General features: G+C 38.9%; 1 protein-coding gene across 5 annotated transcripts in view; it reads right to left on the bottom strand.

Moving 5' to 3' along the window:
- The window catches only part of CTNNBL1 (catenin beta like 1), a 170,719-nt gene that overhangs the window by 115,671 nt on the left and 37,265 nt on the right, over nt 1-17,783 (bottom strand). For all 5 annotated transcript variants that reach the window (XR_003682743.2, XR_003682744.2, XM_028498220.2 and 2 more), the window contains exon 4: nt 9,235-9,374. Coding sequence is in view for 3 of the 5 variants with exons in the window: in XM_028498220.2 (XP_028354021.1) it covers nt 9,235-9,374 (140 nt within the window). In the remaining 2 variants the exon portion in view is untranslated. The remainder of the gene's footprint in view (nt 1-9,234; nt 9,375-17,783) is intronic.

Here is a 17,783-nt window from a genome sequence, read left to right as displayed (position 1 = left end):
CAACTTGAACTGCACACATCCTGAAAAAGGAGCAAACTGAACTGGGAATTAAGGAAAGATTTGCTAGAAGATGACTGGTCAGAAAACAGCCACTAAATAGATGAGGGCAGGTAGGCTAGAAAGCAAAACATCAGGAATATAGAAAGAGAGATTAGAATGCACAAAGGTATATGAAGAGGAGAAGAAAGAGGATTAGGGACGGGGGAAGGGGAGAAAATTATAACTAGACTCATATGAAGAAAATAATATCTTGAAAGAATAATATAATAGCTGTGTGCAGGATGTACTAAAGCACTGTGAGTGCTGGGTTTGGGGGTGGGTAGATGGGGGGTATGGGGAAAAGCCAGGCCTGAAGGAGGAAGACCTGTTCCGAAGCTACCACACACAAGAGTCCAGAAGTGAGACGACAAGGGTCAGAATCAGAGCAGTTTCAATGCAAACTGGAAAGAAAAAATAAAAAGAAAGATACAGGACATATTAACAAGAATGACAGGACTTGCTAACTGCCAACTGATGTTACAGGTATTTTATGAACATCTTTTGCTAAAAGAAAAATTATTCAAAGCTTTGTTTTATTTATCTATATCTGACCAGCTGACCATCATGAATAAGTAATTAAGCTTTCCGTGTCTTATTCTTTCACACTTTAAAGTAATATATATGCAAAACTTGGGTGTGCTATGAAACTCTATGTGTATAATGAGATTAAAGGTCTTTGGATAAAACTCCTTCATGCATATAGTATATAGTCTTTATTAACAAAGTAACCAGAAAGCTCTTGACACAAAAGACCATGTCTCAAACATGATGTATAGTAAACTAAAATATGTAAATTGTTTGAATTAAAATAAAAAACAAAACAGCCTAACCAAACTAACCTCTAGAAATTCTGAGTAGTAGGAATTAGTAGTTCTCCCTCTCGAAACACTGCTGTAGATGCCATCATAATAACTACCATTTTCAAAAAGTCATCATTATGCCAAGCGCTGTGCTACTGAATTCTCACAGCAGCATTATAAGTGTGATCCCCATTTTACAGATAAGAAAGCGAAAGCTCAGAGTGGTTAAGTAACTTATCTAAAGGTCACTGCAATAGTAAGGGAGAATGTTAGGTCCACCTGATTCCAAAAACAATACCTTTGCCCGTACTCTTCATATTAATGCACAGGGGAGTATAAACCAGGTTTAAAAAAAACCAGCTAGATTCAGGTAAATTCTAGCTACTGACCCTACTATAATAACAGAGAAAAGCACTGTCACTTACTTCCATCATAAATTATTAAAATCCCAGGAAAAATAACAAAATGCTAACAACTCCTCATTCTCATCTGAGAAGCTCCCATATTTATTCTCTTGAAAAGTTCTTACATATGAGATGTAAAAATCTTATTATTTATCCACCTGCTTATTTAATATGCATGATGACATTTCATCCATCTATCCATCCATCCATCCATCCACCAGAGAGTCAGATGTCTCTAGGACAAGGATGTGAATTAGGCATGCAATAAGTACTATCATTACATCCCCTGAATAACATCATGCCCCACTAAGTACTTACTATGATTATTAATTAAACATTAGCCTCAAGAGACAGGTGGGGCATATATGAAAGAACAATAGATGAAGAGTCAGAGCAAACTCGAGGACAGGGGTCATATCATATTTATCTTTGCTTCCTATCTCTAGTGAACCAAACTGTCCCCAAATTGTTAATACTATAGAATCTTGCTCAAGCTCCTTTATTTCCTTACAGCTTAGTTTCCTCATCTGTAAAAAGGTGGTAATGATCTCTGCCCAGCCTATCTCACCCAGTAGCTACAAGGAATAAATGACATCATGTATGTCAAAGGGCAAGTAAATCCAAGTACTGAGAAAATAAGAAAGCACTATAACAAAGATTGTTGTTAGTCAATTCTTCCCACAGAATGGCCAAACCCTCACTATTGCCTTCATTTTTTCTAAAACCTCTAAAATCTAAAATTTAAGCTAACAACAGCATGATCCTCCCTTTCTGGGTCACAATGGGTTGGAAGATCTAATTTTATATTTCAGCTATGCCACAGAAATTCAGATTGATCAAGTCCTTTTTCAGCCTCTAAGGTCTTATGGGACAGGTATCATATTTTTCTTTGATTATTCTTATACCATGCTCACAAATGGGTCACATTAAACCTGGGGGAAAAAAGGAAAAGAAAATTTGACAATGGTGATCGTTTCATATAGGAACAGAATAAATGTCTAACTTTTACCAAGAAAAGTCATTTCTTATAATGGTCCAGTGGATATCTCCTTGCCTACTACACTCCTGCCTCAGTTGAGAAGTGAAACAAGAAATCACTTACCAGCTACCAGGTCTGGTAAACAACTCATCAATCCTACCACTAACTGATTTTACATAAATTCTCAACTTTCACCAAATAGCATTTCAGCAAGGCAGTAATGAGTCCATAATTGTAATCATCAACTCCCAAGTAATATAATATGATCCAGAAGATAGAGGTCATTTGAAGACCAGAAAGAGGAATAAGAAGTGAAACTAAAGATAAACAGATGAACTCTCAGTCTTAATGAGAAAATTCAGCATGGTCTGCCACCCATCTGGCATTTCTTCACAAGCAAACTCTGGGCATGGGTGATAGGTTTTTCCACTGTAGTTACAATTTCATTTCACAAGGTAAAAGGCTCTCCCATCCAAGTGCAATAAGAAAACAGAGAGCCTGTCTCTTTGCGAATTACTAAAACACAGTTTTTGATAGTCTATTTTGTCATGTCGGGTAGAAAGGCCACCCCGCTCACTCCCTCTGCACCTGTCCACTACTGGGGCAATAAGCCAGTATAATAAGAGGTGAAGTAGAAAAGACCAGCTGGGTACAAAATGGCCCACAACACAATGGCTTTTAGAAAAAGAGGGGTGTTTGCTTTTATTTTGGCTTTAGATATTTGTTTTTTTGGCCTCATCTCATGTAGAGTCTTGGGACAGAAATGGAGCATCAATTTCATTAATCTCCAGTGAGATGTGACCATAAGGAACAAAATTATTAAAAGAAAAAAAGATAAAGAGGAACAAAATATATTAAGCAGATGGCTTTTTAAAAAAGTCCTTTCAAAAATGCTTTTTTAAGAAAAATGACCAGTCTAGATTCACAGTATGTAACTGATTTAATGGAACAAATTTGGGGTTTTTTAGAAGTCTTTTTTTCTTTTATTCTTAGATTAGAAGAGTGATTAGATATAGCTCAGTTAATGCAGATGAATTTCTAAACAGACAAAACGGTCTTTTTCTCCTTTTAAAATCATGGCACAGAACTACCTAGAATGAATCTAGATTCTTAATTTTACCCCAATCCTTAATCAAAATAATATGAGGGAAAAAAATGTCCTCATTCAACATTTATTAAGTACCTACTAAATGTTAGTGGGCACTATTAGGCCACAAGGGAAATGTCCAAAGCAGGCTACAACCACCCTAGCCTTCCAAGGACATGGAATTCACCTAAAACTCACAAGCAAGATCAAAAGTTACATTAAGAAGTCCTTTTCCTAGTTAGACTACCAATCAGGAAAAGAAGTAAATTCTTTTCAGTGTAATTTTTTAAAAAAATAAATTTATGTATTTATTTTTGGCTTCATTGGGTCTTTGTTGCTGCATGCAGGCTTTCTCTAGCTGCGGCGGGCAGGGGCTACTCTTCATTGCCGTGCGCGGGCTTCTCATTGTTGTGGCTTCTCCTGTTGAGGAGCACAGGCTCTAGGCCCGTGGGCTTCAGTAGTTGAGGCTCGTGGGCTCTAGAGCGCAGGCTCAGTAGTTGAGGCACACAGGTTTAGTTGCTCCGCGGCACGTGGGATCCTCCCGGACCAGGGCTTGAACCCGAGTCCCCTGCACTGGCAGGCGGATTCTTAACCGCTGCCCCACCAGGGAAGTCCCTTCAGTGTAATTTTGATTCTAGAAATATCAAGACAAGAATAGCTCCTAGCAAAACAACAGCTTGACATATAAAGTCTTGTTAGACAGTGCTTGCAGGAAAGCACTGGAGCAATAGCCAACTCCCTCCCAGTCCAATTAGAAGAAAGCCCTTAGGAGGCGCAAACCCTTCCCAGCCCTATTCCTGCTCATTAGCACTGGGGCTCGAACACAAGGCACCCCTGACTATCGTACACACCCTCTGGGATAATATGGTGTGTCGTATAGACCCAAACTGCTCAAGTGCAATTGATCCCTGCTGGTCTAAAAAAAAACCTGTCTGCCCTTTATTTTCCAATTCCCACAATAATTCTTCACAAAATCCAACGGGACAACTTTACAAGTCCTCTTGACTTTCTAGAGTTTGAGAAAACTAAGCAGTAATTTAGAAAAGAATAGTGCTAATGACCACTCCCTATTTCAGACAAAATAGAGCTGTCCCATCAGGACCAATGATCTACTCTGTAATTAACAAAACAAATCTCTCCCTTCCTGCATATTAGCATGCAACCAACTGTACTGATGCCCTAAGTTAACAGTACAATGAGACCTCATTTTTCTGAATCACAAATGGGTGGAGAGAAAGCAGATTTGAAAAAATCTGGTTTATATTATTCAATAGTTTTTATTAAAGAATAGGGCACTTAGCTGGGAAGCAGTGGTCATGATTTTAAAAATAAATAAAGCCATGGACCTGATATCCCTATAAGTTTATAGTGACTACGTGAGCACATCAGCTTCCAGCACGTGAGGAATGGCAATTTCCATTGCCATGGTAGAAATCGTGAAAATAAACTTGAAATGCACACTAATCTCCACATCTATCAAAAGCTTACCCATCTCCAAAGCCCAATTCCCTAATCACTGCCAAACCAGAGATGACCTACGTCTTCTCAGAACACCAATGGTACTTCCTGAGCATAACACTCCAAGGGCACTTACCACACATAGTAATGTGTTTTTGCTATCAACTGGAGTTATTTATTTTTAAATTTATTTATTTATTTATTTTTGGCTGCATTGGGTCTTCGTTGCTGTGCCCAGGCTTTTCTCTAGTTGCGGCGAGCAGCGGCTACTCTTCGTTGCGACGCGTGGGCTTATCATTGTGCTGGCTTCTCTTGTTGTGGAGCACGGGCTCTAGGCGTGTGGGCTCCAGTAGTTGTGGCACACGGCCTCAGCAGTTGTGGCTCGCGGGCTCTAGAGTGCAGGCTCAGTAGCTGTGGTACACGGGCTTAGTTGCTCCGCAGCATGTGGGATCTTCCCCGACCAGGTCTCGAACTCATGTCCCCTGCGTTGGCAGGCGGATTCTTAACCACTGCGCTACCAGGGAAGTCCTCAACTGGAGTTATTATTTGTTTCCCTGATGGCACTCAACAGGGCTTATCATACAAAGGAGGAACCCAGTAAATGCCATGATCTGCCATAAGGACTTTAGAAAGGATTCCACTGACTCTTCCCTCAAATTGAGAACCCAGCAAATGACATATAAAAATACGATATTTATGGATTTGCTGCCCTAATTTTTTTGTTTTCTTTTGGTGATAGCAGAAGAGGTGATTAGCCACCAACTGGGGTTCTATCTTCCTCTTGTTTTATTCCTCCTTGGTCCTTTAGGCAAATTGAGTAAATTTGGTTTAAACTGGGCCACAGAACTGATTGTTTAGCAATACCTTAAGAAAATATCTTTAGGGACTTCCCTGGTGGCGCAGTGGTTAAGAATCCGCCTGCCAATGCAGGGGACACGGGTTCGAGCCCTGGTCCGGGAAGATACCACGTGCCACGGAGCAACTAAGCCTGTGCGCCACAACTACTGAGCCTGTGCTCTAGAGCCTGCGAGCCACAGCTGCTGAGCCCATGTGCCACAACTATTGAAGCCCGCGTGCCTAGAGCCCGTGCTCCGCAACAAGAGAAGCCACCGCAATGAGGAGCCTGCGCGCTGCAATGAAGAGTAGTCCCCCCTCACTGCAACTAGAAAAAGCCTGCAAGCAGCAATGAAGACCCAACACAGCCAAAAATAAAAATAAATTAATTTATAATAAATAAATAAATAAATAAAATAAAAAATAAAATACCTTTAAATGTACCTTTGATTTTATTTTTCTGTAGAAACACTCCAAAAGGGTCACAAAAAAGGGCTCTAAACATGTTTAAATGATTTATTTTAAAGGAAAAATTGTTGTAAAAAGCAATATTTCTAAAAGGCAGCAGCTGTTGACTCCCACCTTGTGTTCCCTCCTAATACATTCAGAGTGACTCTTCAATCCATGTGAGGGGTGTGCCCCTCCCTCTCTGCCCCTCACCCCCAGAGGTGCTCTTCACGGCCCAGAATTCCTCTCCACAGCCAACTGATGGCTGAGCTCCAGCCTCTCAAGGGGGGGAGATGCGGCACAGAAGCGCTGACAAGCCCTCACCAGCAGCAGTGATGCAGAGCGCCAGAATAAACTCTGAAGCTGCTTCTCACGGTTGAAAGGACGAGGCACAAGCTGTTTTCTCACATCCTCTGCCTCTTAAGGTTACAACAAACCAGCCTCTGATCCAATTGAAGTCCCTATAGTTTATGTTTTCTCAGAGAAGGACAAAGCAAAGATGACCTATGCTTGCTGGGACCATAACCAGCCATGTACGGTCTTGGTTGATAAATGAAGTTAAAAAAGATTAAAAATTTAAGTCCTGACTGCCACGAAATTGTTTATTCATGGTAAGGTGTTTCGGGCAGTTACAGCCGTACAACGGTAAATTGTTAACAACCGTTTCCCGAAGAAAAATTTCCACTATAGATCACAGATGCGACAAGAAGCAGAGTGCAATGCTACTGGGAGATCAACATTCCAACTGAGAGAGGACACGTTAGATGCAAGTCAAGAGGGCCTACCCTTTCTTGAAACCACTTTCAAGAAAAAGGGTACTTTGAGGAGGATGACATTTACCCTAATTGCTGCATCTAACTAAAATGAGGTAATTTAAAAAATTTCAAATGCACTTTAAACTTGATGTAGGGCATAATTTAAAAATTAGATTTAAAAAAATATCATTAGGGCAGCAGGGTAAAGGTTAGCAGAAAAGAAGGGGAAAAAACAGTTTAGCTCTCAGAAAACAGGAGGGAAATGGCAGTCTGTCAAAGTTATTATAGGGGGGACTTGTTTTCTTCCCTTCTTAAAGACCAGAACGTAACAACTTGGAACATCTGTGCCGTTGTCTTTCCCAAACATCCCGATGTCAAGCACACTTCTTGTGTCAGTCTTCTCCCCAGCAGGAACCAGGCTGGTGAATCAGCAAAGTGTCAGCATCTTCAGAAAGCTGCCACTATTATTTTGAGTTAGCCAGAATAAAAAAAGAATAAGAGTTGTGTTTCCAGAAACAAAATAGGTGATTGCTGTATTACTACACAAGGTAATGGGTGACTATACAACTCTGTCAGGGATGTAGTAAATCCTACAGGGAAAAGACTCAAGGTGCATTAGAAATGACACTGGACTGGAAATCAGGGGCCTGGAGCGCCAGCCTCAACCTCAACAGCTAGTGGTCCAACATCTAGACCTTAGACTTGTTACTAACTAAACAAATAAGGTCCTGGACTAAGTCAACTCTAAGGTCTGTTTGGATTCTGAAAATCTACCATTCTTAGGTGAATTGAAATGTGAAGTCACAATTAGAACTCTTGGTTACTAACTCTGTGAGGACCAGTTAGTACCTTGAATAGGGCTATTCGTATGCTAGATACTCAATATGTTTACTGACGGATGCTGCTTGAGCATTAGTGCAGCCTATGGTTCCTGGGGGTCTAGCACCGTGCCTGATAAGCACTCAAAGCCATGTCTACCAAATGAATTCATGAGACCCATACCAAGCTCACCCAGAGACAAGCTAATTGACTAGGGTCCTCGTACAACCCAGAACCTCCCAGTGATGAGTATGGGGAATATACTCATCAATCTAGGGACTGACAGCAATTCTCAATACTGTCTAACATTCCATGAAGTATCAGAAATGGCTTAAAAGATCACCCTTCAAGAAGCCTGCATTAAGATTATTCACTGATTTATTTCTATGAGAATTATCAGGCAGGAAAGAACCTAGTCAGACATGCTCTCAGGAGAGAGATTACCAGAAAGATGAAAATAACATGAAGCAGCAGCAGATTTCCCATGAATATCACTCAAGCAGACTAACTACATTTGTCTCTTACCTTCGGAAATCTGTATTCAAACAGAACAACTACTGGAAGAGAATTTGCTTTAATGACCGTAACCCCAACCACAGGTACATCAAAAACCTTTTCCACTAAAGCTGTTTCACATCTGATAGCAAAGACAAAGTATAAAAAGGTTTAAGTCATGATTCAGCTTCAGTTAAAAGTAACATTTACTAAATACCTACTATGTATCAGAAACTGCTTAGCACTTATATGAACTCCTTTGATCCTCTCAATAACACTGAAAGGCAAAAGTTTATGTATATATATATGAATATTTATATTTTTTTCCAGTAAATGCCATCCACGAATATGCACAGTATCATTCCCACAGAAGAGTCTATAGCATTTAAGTCTTGAAAACAAGGTGACAACTGAATTCACAATTTTTAGATCCTTCGGTAATTTAAGGTTCTATGCCCTTAAGGCTGTTAGACCTTAAGGTATCCAGGTCTGGTTACATCCCAGTGACATAACTCATCTACTTTTGCAGATGAGAATACTAAGGGCTGGAGGGGCACCAAATTTCACACAGGGAATCAAACTTAGACTGTCTGTTTAGGTCTAATGCTGTCAACAAATACTAAATGTATTGTGCACCCAGCCTCTTTTAAGGAATTGGGAATATAGCAGTAGACAAAGTAGACAAAAATCCCTGTCTTCCTGGACATTCCAATGTGAGACTAGAGGAGGGTTCAACTCCACTGGGCCATCTGTTAGCAAAATGATGTCTAGATCAACAGATGTAAATCCTGTCTGGTTTTGCCTATATAATGGGCCCCCAAATCAAGATCCTGAAAAATTAATGCTGTTAATGTATGAACAGGATACATCACGATGAATTCTAACACTAATAAGAGCAAGTAGGACAATTAAGCGTTGCCCAAGATTTATTAATAGATAAAAACCAGACTTTCGAATGAGTAACGAGCAGCGTGTGATTCAAGATGGGAGAAAATTAAAATGGAAATAGAAAACCAAACGTGACAGCAGACATCAGCAGAGACAGACAGGAGAAGAGAGTAAACAGCATTCCCCCACCACGTTTGCCTTCCTACTGAGGACAGATCTGAAAGGATATCTGTATTATCATGTCCAAGCAACCCGAGGAGAGACTGAACAGCATTCAGCTCTACCAGAAGGTGGTACAGGTCTGGCATGGTGGCCACCACGTGCATCTCCTGAATGATGTCATTTAGGTCCAGCTCGGATTCCATAAACCTAGGAAGGGAAAACAAGACAGCATTATTGAAAGGGAAGGGGTACAATCAGTACTGAGGAGCAAACAGCAACATAATCCAGACAGACAGACAATCTGTCAAAGTGTCTACAACAGACCAACCAAGAAGTATGCTTGTCCAAAAATCATACTGTCACACAATTTCCTTGGGAAATCGATTTCCTCATTACAAAAATCAATCTCGGATTCAGATCTCACTACAGGGTTCCCCTTACTCTTGCAGTCACAAGTTGCCTTTTAGAGGCTTCGAAGCATTTTGCAGCATTAGATGATCTATCTGCCCACCAGTCCTGTGGATTAGCTACCATTACCCCTTGGAATGGCAATTCACTCTGTTGTCCTGAACATAGTTATCCTACTGATCCAAAAAGGGCTTCTCTTACCTACCACTTCAGATCAAGAGCCAATTATTCCCCTTACCCAAAGAAAAGTACAGAGATTCTGCTGCCATCCAGAAATACCTTCCCCTCCCCCACACCCCTTCCAATGAGCTGATTAAGAGAAAGATCCCAAAGTAAAGTCTGGCATCCTGTAATCACCACCATACCTTAAGTAGCATGATGCTTCACTCACATTTCCACACCTGAACCTTTCCGCAAACCTATGCCCAGGCACAAAGAACAGAACTGCTTTGCATTCACCTCTGCATGCCCTCCCCCAGTGTTTGACAGAGAAGAAATGCCCACTAAGCCTTTGATGAACAAGACAGGACGGTTTGTTCTGAGAAGGAAATGAGCTAATCCATGTGAAGAAACTGAAAAAATAACTGGCTGAGAGGAATCAATGGTTAAACACACTCTGGAGCCAGACTGCCTGGCTCTGAACCTCACTTCGCCACTTAGCCTCTCTTTGCCTCAGTTTCTTCATCTGTATAATAAATGGGATAATAAAGTTACCTATCTCATAGGCTACAGTAAAAAGTAAATGAACAAATACACATAAAGCACTTAAAAAATGTCTGACATGCAAAAAGCACTATACATTTGCTCTCATTTCTATTACTACTACTAACACATATGTCTATCTTCCCTTCCAGAATGTAAACTTCTTAAAGACAGGAATTATATCTTTTGTCTCTATGTATCCACAGTTGTCTGCTTAACTGAACTGAGGCCACAAAGAAAAGGAACATAAGCAGGGACTCCTGAAGTCATAAAGGACTCATCAACCTCCAGATGCTGAGGAGCTGGGCAAATACCACCTCTCCAGAACTCTGGAGATTCTGGAAGAACAAAATCTGGAGACTGTAATTTTTTAAAAACATGTCCATAATTTAGACAATATCTTACCACTGTTTTTCTCCATTACTATTTTTAATCATAACATTTATGTATTTTTTTCTGATTATAAAACACCACTTTTTGTAGAAAACTGGGAAAAGGAAAGAAAAGCCCTCAAAAAGTAAACCAAAATCATCTATAATCTTATTAACCAGAAATAACCATTGATAATACTTTGGTATGTTTAAGTCATTTTTCTCAACTCATAGCCTTCCCCCTGCCCAAAAGTAGCCTACACAGTATACAGTTCTATATATAATTTTTGCTGTTGTTGTTAACATAGTCCGAACAATTCCTCTTATCATTAAACATTCTTCTACAGCAGGAAAAGCCAGTATCCAACAGGGCTGTCAGTCCTTCTTCTCCCTTGGCAAAATCCCTCATTGAGCACAGCATCTCCCCCGCTGAGCCCAGACATGGCTTCAGAATCCTTCTCAACACAGTGTTCCAAGAAAAGATTACCAATCAATCATGGAGAGGGAACAGATTAGGCCTATCTGAAAGTCCTATTCTAAATAATACATTTTAAAAAGCTACATGGTGTTCCCTTGTATAGATGTTCCATAATTTATTTTACCAATCCCCCTTTGTCAGACATTCAGATGGTTTCCAATTTTTTCCCTTATAACAAATGACACTAAGATGCATGTATTCATAACTATCGTGTTAGGATAATTCCCAGGAAGGAAAGTACCAAGTCAAAGAGTACGCATAACTTAACAGGTTTTGATATATTCTGCCAGAAAGGCACCAATAGTGTATGAACTCCCTGTTTCCCCTCACCCTCTTCAAAAAAAGTATTATCTATTTAAAATCTCCTAATTGAGATGGGAAATGTAACTTTTTTAAATTTTGCATTTCTGATACCACCATGGTAAAAATCTGCCTGGCTCTGAACCTCACTTCGCCACTTAGCCTCTCTTTGCCTCAGTTTCTTCATCTGTATAATAAATGGGATAATAAAGTTACCTATCTCATAGGCTACAGTAAAAAGTAAATGAACAAATACACATAAAGCACTTAAAAAATGTCTGACATGCAAAAAGCACTATACATTTGCTCTCATTTCTATTACTACTACTAACACATATGTCTATCTTCCCTTCCAGAATGTAAACTTCTTAAAGACAGGAATTATATCTTTTGTCTCTATGTATCCACAGTTGTCTGCTTAACTGAACTGAGGCCACAAAGAAAAGGAACATAAGCAGGGACTCCTGAAGTCATAAAGGACTCATCAACCTCCAGATGCTGAGGAGCTGGGCAAATACCACCTCTCCAGAACTCTGGAGATTCTGGAAGAACAAAATCTGGAGACTGTAATTTTTTAAAAACATGTCCATAATTTAGACAATATCTTACCACTGTTTTTCTCCATTACTATTTTTAATCATAACATTTATGTATTTTTTTCTGATTATAAAACACCACTTTTTGTAGAAAACTGGGAAAAGGAAAGAAAAGCCCTCAAAAAGTAAACCAAAATCATCTATAATCTTATTAACCAGAAATAACCATTGATAATACTTTGGTATGTTTAAGTCATTTTTCTCAACTCATAGCCTTCCCCCTGCCCAAAAGTAGCCTACACAGTATACAGTTCTATATATAATTTTTGCTGTTGTTGTTAACATAGTCCGAACAATTCCTCTTATCATTAAACATTCTTCTACAGCAGGAAAAGCCAGTATCCAACAGGGCTGTCAGTCCTTATTCTCCCTTGGCAAAATCCCTCATTGAGCACAGCATCTCCCCCGCTGAGCCCAGACATGGCTTCAGAATCCTTCTCAACACAGTGTTCCAAGAAAAGATTACCAATCAATCATGGAGAGGGAACAGATTAGGCCTATCTGAAAGTCCTATTCTAAATAATACATTTTAAAAAGCTACATGGTGTTCCCTTGTATAGATGTTCCATAATTTATTTTACCAATCCCCCTTTGTCAGACATTCAGATGGTTTCCAATTTTTTCCCTTATAACAAATGACACTAAGATGCATGTATTCATAACTATCGTGTTAGGATAATTCCCAGGAAGGAAAGTACCAAGTCAAAGAGTACGCATAACTTAACAGGTTTTGATATATTCTGCCAGAAAGGCACCAATAGTGTATGAACTCCCTGTTTCCCCTCACCCTCTTCAAAAAAGTATTATCTATTTAAAATCTCCTAATTGAGATGGGAAATGTAACTTTTTTAAATTTTGCATTTCTGATACCACCATGGTAAAAATTTTGTTAATGTTTACTAACTATTTGTATTTCTTCTTTGCCCATTTTTATATCAGGGTGTTCATTTTATTATTGATTTATAAGCACTCTATATATTAATGAAATTAATCTCTGTCATATATTGCAAAAAAAAAAACCAGAGAAAAATATTTGCCCTTTAATTTGTACATTGTGCTTTTTGACATAAAGGTTTTTAATTAATTTACATTTAATTACCTTTGTCTATTTTACCTGTACGCTGAGCAAGGTTTTTTCTATGCTAAGATCAGATATATAGTGTACTTTTATGTTTATACATTTTTAAATGTTTAGGAGTAATAAAACTAAAATTTATTTCAGTGTATAATATAGGGCAAAGATCTAACTTTATATTCTGCAAATGTCTGGCCAATTGCCCCAGTACTATAATCTACCTCTTTTCCACAAATTTGAAGAAATGCCACCTCTATCATACACTAAATTTTAATGTGTACTCTAATCTGTTTCTGGGCTTTTCACTCTATTTCACTGATTTGTCTGCAAATTCCTGAGCCAGGACCATACTTTCATAGTGTTACACTATATTTTATATCTGTTACTGCAAAACACTCCTTTCTTTTTGAATGCTTCCTTGTCTATTCTCACCTGCTTATTATTCCAAGTAAACTTCAAAATTATTTTTATCAGACCCCCCACATACCACATTTTTTTTTAAGTCTCCTTCCATACTGCTTACAAATAGATTACCTTTTAAATCACTAGTTCCCCATCACCTAAAGTGTGGAAACCAAATCAGAATCATGACATGGAAGGGCTGGTGCAGACTTCAGATATTCCACGGGGCAGGAGATCTGTATAATCTTTGAATATAATGGGCTCAGCAAACCTCTAAGGCTTATTTGCCTTACATGGGTAGTTTAAAACAAAACAAAACAAAAAATCTGATTTCTTGAGAGTAACTTGACAAATGATTTTTGCAGCTCACTGGGAAGAATTAGCAAGGGAGACTGGGCACTAACTAGTAAGAAACAAAATCATCTTGCATACAAGGAAGAGATTGGGGGACTTGAGTGATAATTAGTGAATGAATGTCAGCCTGGAGAGAAGCTTCTGGTGGTATCCTGCAGGGCTCCATCCTTAGGTCTGTTTAGATCAACTATATTATTTTATTGTTATGTTTTGATCAACAATTTGGGTGAAGATATATAAAAGGCAAACTTAAAAAATGTCATATAACACAAAGCTTATAGTGAACACAGCAGCTGACAGAATCAATTCAAATAGTTTCTGACAGGCAATGATGATGGGCCAAATCTAACAGGAGAAAAATTACCTAGGGTCTACGTGGAGAACGCATTGAACCAAAAAGTCAAGTACAAATACGTGGGGCAGGAAAGACACAGTGTAGTAAGAGGACATGTGTAGAAAGGACCTGATGGTTTTAGTCAACTGTAACCACAATACAAATCAGACCATGAAACAGTTCTGCCGGGACAGAGACTACTTCTCAGTCATCTCTGGACACCTAGCACTGGGCACACTCCCTGGTCCACTGCAGAAATTCAGCAGATGTCTTCCAAATGGAGGAGCAGAGGAAAGTAGCTGCCACAAATGCTGCTGTGGTTTTAGGCTGCTTAAAAGAAGACAAGATAGTTATGCTGATTAGATGACTATAAAAGTCTGTGACATCTGTTATGGGAACCATACTTTAGGAGGGATATGGAAACTAATTTGGGGAAGCAACTGAGGTTATAAGGAGTCTAGATATCCTCTCACAGGAGGATGTGTTGAAATTCTTTTTCATTCGGAGTTGAAATCTTAAGAGTCAGAGCTGCCAAATGATGAAATAGGTTTCTCTGGAAAGTTAGATCTTTGTCACTGGGGGTAATTAATAAAAGGTGATATAAAAAAATCAATGATGAGAAGGGAGAAACAGACTGTACCTTTCAGTCGCTTCCAACTTTGAAATCCTTATTCCAAATATGCAATCTTAACCAAATATCTTTAAGTTTAGAAAGTCAGAAAATTATCAAAACAAAACGAGCAGAAAGTCAACTGTGAGCAGGGAAACAGCATAAAAATACCACCGGGAACCCATGTGACATGAGTAACGAGATATAGTGGGAAATGCCTGGACGTAGGAATGAAATTGACCTGGGTCACACCCCAGCAACATTATTTACTGGCTGTGTAACCATTAGCAGTGTGTCAATAAGTATTTATGGGCACATACTAGGTGCCAGTCACTGTGCTAGGTACTGAGGATATAACAGATAGCAAAATAATCCCAGTTGCTGTCCTCACCGAGCTCCTAGCCTAGCACAAATATAAATAATCTATTACATACAATTCATTGTAAGGATATCCAGCGTTGCCCAAGAAAACTGCCATTGGAACACAGAGCACTGGGCTCCAACCTTGTCAATGGAGACAGAATATTAACTAACCTATCTCTAAAACTCAACTTCCTTAATCTTCTTATCTGAATTATAGTGAGGATTAAAAGAGATAATAAAATGCCTAAAAAGTGTTGGCACGTAGTAGATAGTCAATGAATCTAGATACCCTCAAGTTTGCTACACTATAACAAAGAAAATTCTCTTTTTGCTGACAAAAGTACAAGCCTACTCATTTAAAAGCACACACTACAGTATTTGCAGACGGCTGCCTAGGGATTAGGTATACCTTCAGCAACAGATGACTCACAGCTGGGGGGAGAGGATCAAGCTAGAGGTCAATGGGAAAGCAATAGAGCAACATATTAAAACAGTAACCCAGGCTGAGATGGGGTCACTGATTCCATCTGGTAGGACAGAGAATATTCTGCTAGCTTGCCCATGTACATTTGCTTCAGACCAGCAGGATGTTCTTCCTCAACCACAAAAGTGAATTTTAGCAAGTGATCAGCAATGTTCAAAAACACTGTAAGAACAACAGAAACCAATGAGTCCTCCTGCAATCACAAAACCAGCTGTAAGTGCACAGAGAACATGATGCTTCCTTCACCTGGCTAAATCAGCAGTTCTCAAAGTGTGGTCCTGGGACTGCAGGTGGTGGCTGGAGAGCCTTTCAGGGGTTTATAAGATCAAAACTATTTTTACAACAACTCCAAAATATTATTTGCCTTTTTCACTCTCATTCTCTCAGGAGTGTATGGTGGAGTTTCTCAGACAACTATACAACAACGTGATGATACCATTGCCCTAATGGTTAATGAAACGTGTACCTGAATATTCTAGAATTTTCTTAGATAAGTACTTTGGGGTACTCAATAGTTTAAGGGCGCAAAGGGATCCCGAGACTAAAAAATTTGAGGACCACTAAACTAAATAATTCTGCCCCTGCAAAAATGAAGAGAAAAACTACTAAAGGACTTACTAGGGAAACAGCACACTCTACTAGATGTGATGTTTGGGAGAAAGATCACACAGTGCAAAGTAGAGGCTGCATAAGAGAATTGTCAATTGAATCTGAAATGCAGCCAAATGAAGAGAGGCATTTTTTGGTATACAATCAAAATGACAATTGCATATATGGGAAAATAACTTTGAATGTTTCTGATCTCAACCGGGAAGTTTCATTCAAATATGCTCTAGCAATTTTCATCTTAATTGCATCTTGCTGGTCTAGAGAATTATAAAAGACACTGCACCAGTAAGAATTCAAGAACTCAAGGTTCAAACACAATGTAGTTTCCTAACTGCTTTTGGACATAAAAAAAAAATGTTCTTTATGCATAATTTCAATTTTCAAATGTTTAGATTTTAAAACTAAAATAGTATATAAATTTTGTGTGAATGGAAAGCACTGTGGATATTTTTTAAATAAAATAACATTTTCTTAAAACCAGTTCATGAATTGTAACAATAGAGTATCTGTGGTACCTAAGATGTAGATGGTGAACATAAGCTGCAGAAACTCGCTGCTCTAAAATGACAAGTATACCTACCACGTGGGCAAAGGTAATACTGCCATTCCAAGAAGTAAATTGGATTTCTTAAATTTCCAGTGTCATCAACCCGTGGCATAGCTGCCTTATAATGTATCCCTGGGTTCCAAGCAATAGGGATGTAGTAAATATGACATCAACTATATAAGATCTCTCTTGTTTACTGAGTGCCTACAGTATGGCAGGTACTGTGCTAGGTACTACAGAGACAGACAATACACACCAACTAAAAGGAACACAGAGTCTAATACAGGAAGACCGCTGAGTAAAGAAATAACAATAAAACAAATGGCAAAGATGTTGAGAGATCAAATTCATTGTGGGCAAGAACGTAGGGAAAGAGACCTGCTGGTGACAGAACTAAAGGATATGGTGGGGAATTTGGCAGTAGCTATCAAAGTTTAAAATGCACATGCCCTTCCATCCGGGAATTCAACATTTAGATGTGTATCCTATAGAAATACATGTACACTAAGACACATGTACACAGAGGTTCACTACAGCATTGTTCATAAAAGCCAATATTTAAAATAACCAAATGTCCATCTATAGAAACATAATAAATAAATCATGGTATCTCCAAACCATGAAATGCTATGCACCAGGCACAAAATATAAGGTAAATATGCATGCACCAACATTGAAAGATCTTCCGTTATGTGACCAAAAAAATCAAGGTGCAGAATATGTACAGTATGATGTAGGTAGGAGAAAAATATTTGCATATTTATATATATGTAAATAAGTGTACAGAAAACTATCAAATAGGATACTCACAGAAGTGTTCACAGGCGCTATCTCTAAGTAGAGGAGTGGAAAGGGGATCAGTGCAGTGAAGGGCAGCTTTCATTTTTCATTCCACTATGCACTATTGGTATTTTTTACGATGACAATCTATTCGTGTATTACTTATATAATCAAACACACACACACACACACACACAGCAGTA

Source organism: Physeter macrocephalus, chromosome 14 (assembly GCF_002837175.3).
Source record: "Physeter macrocephalus isolate SW-GA chromosome 14, ASM283717v5, whole genome shotgun sequence".
Lineage (NCBI taxonomy): Eukaryota > Metazoa > Chordata > Mammalia > Artiodactyla > Physeteridae > Physeter > Physeter macrocephalus.
The sequence above is the reverse complement of the archived record's forward strand: the minus strand, read 5'-3'. Positions and strand labels throughout refer to the sequence as shown.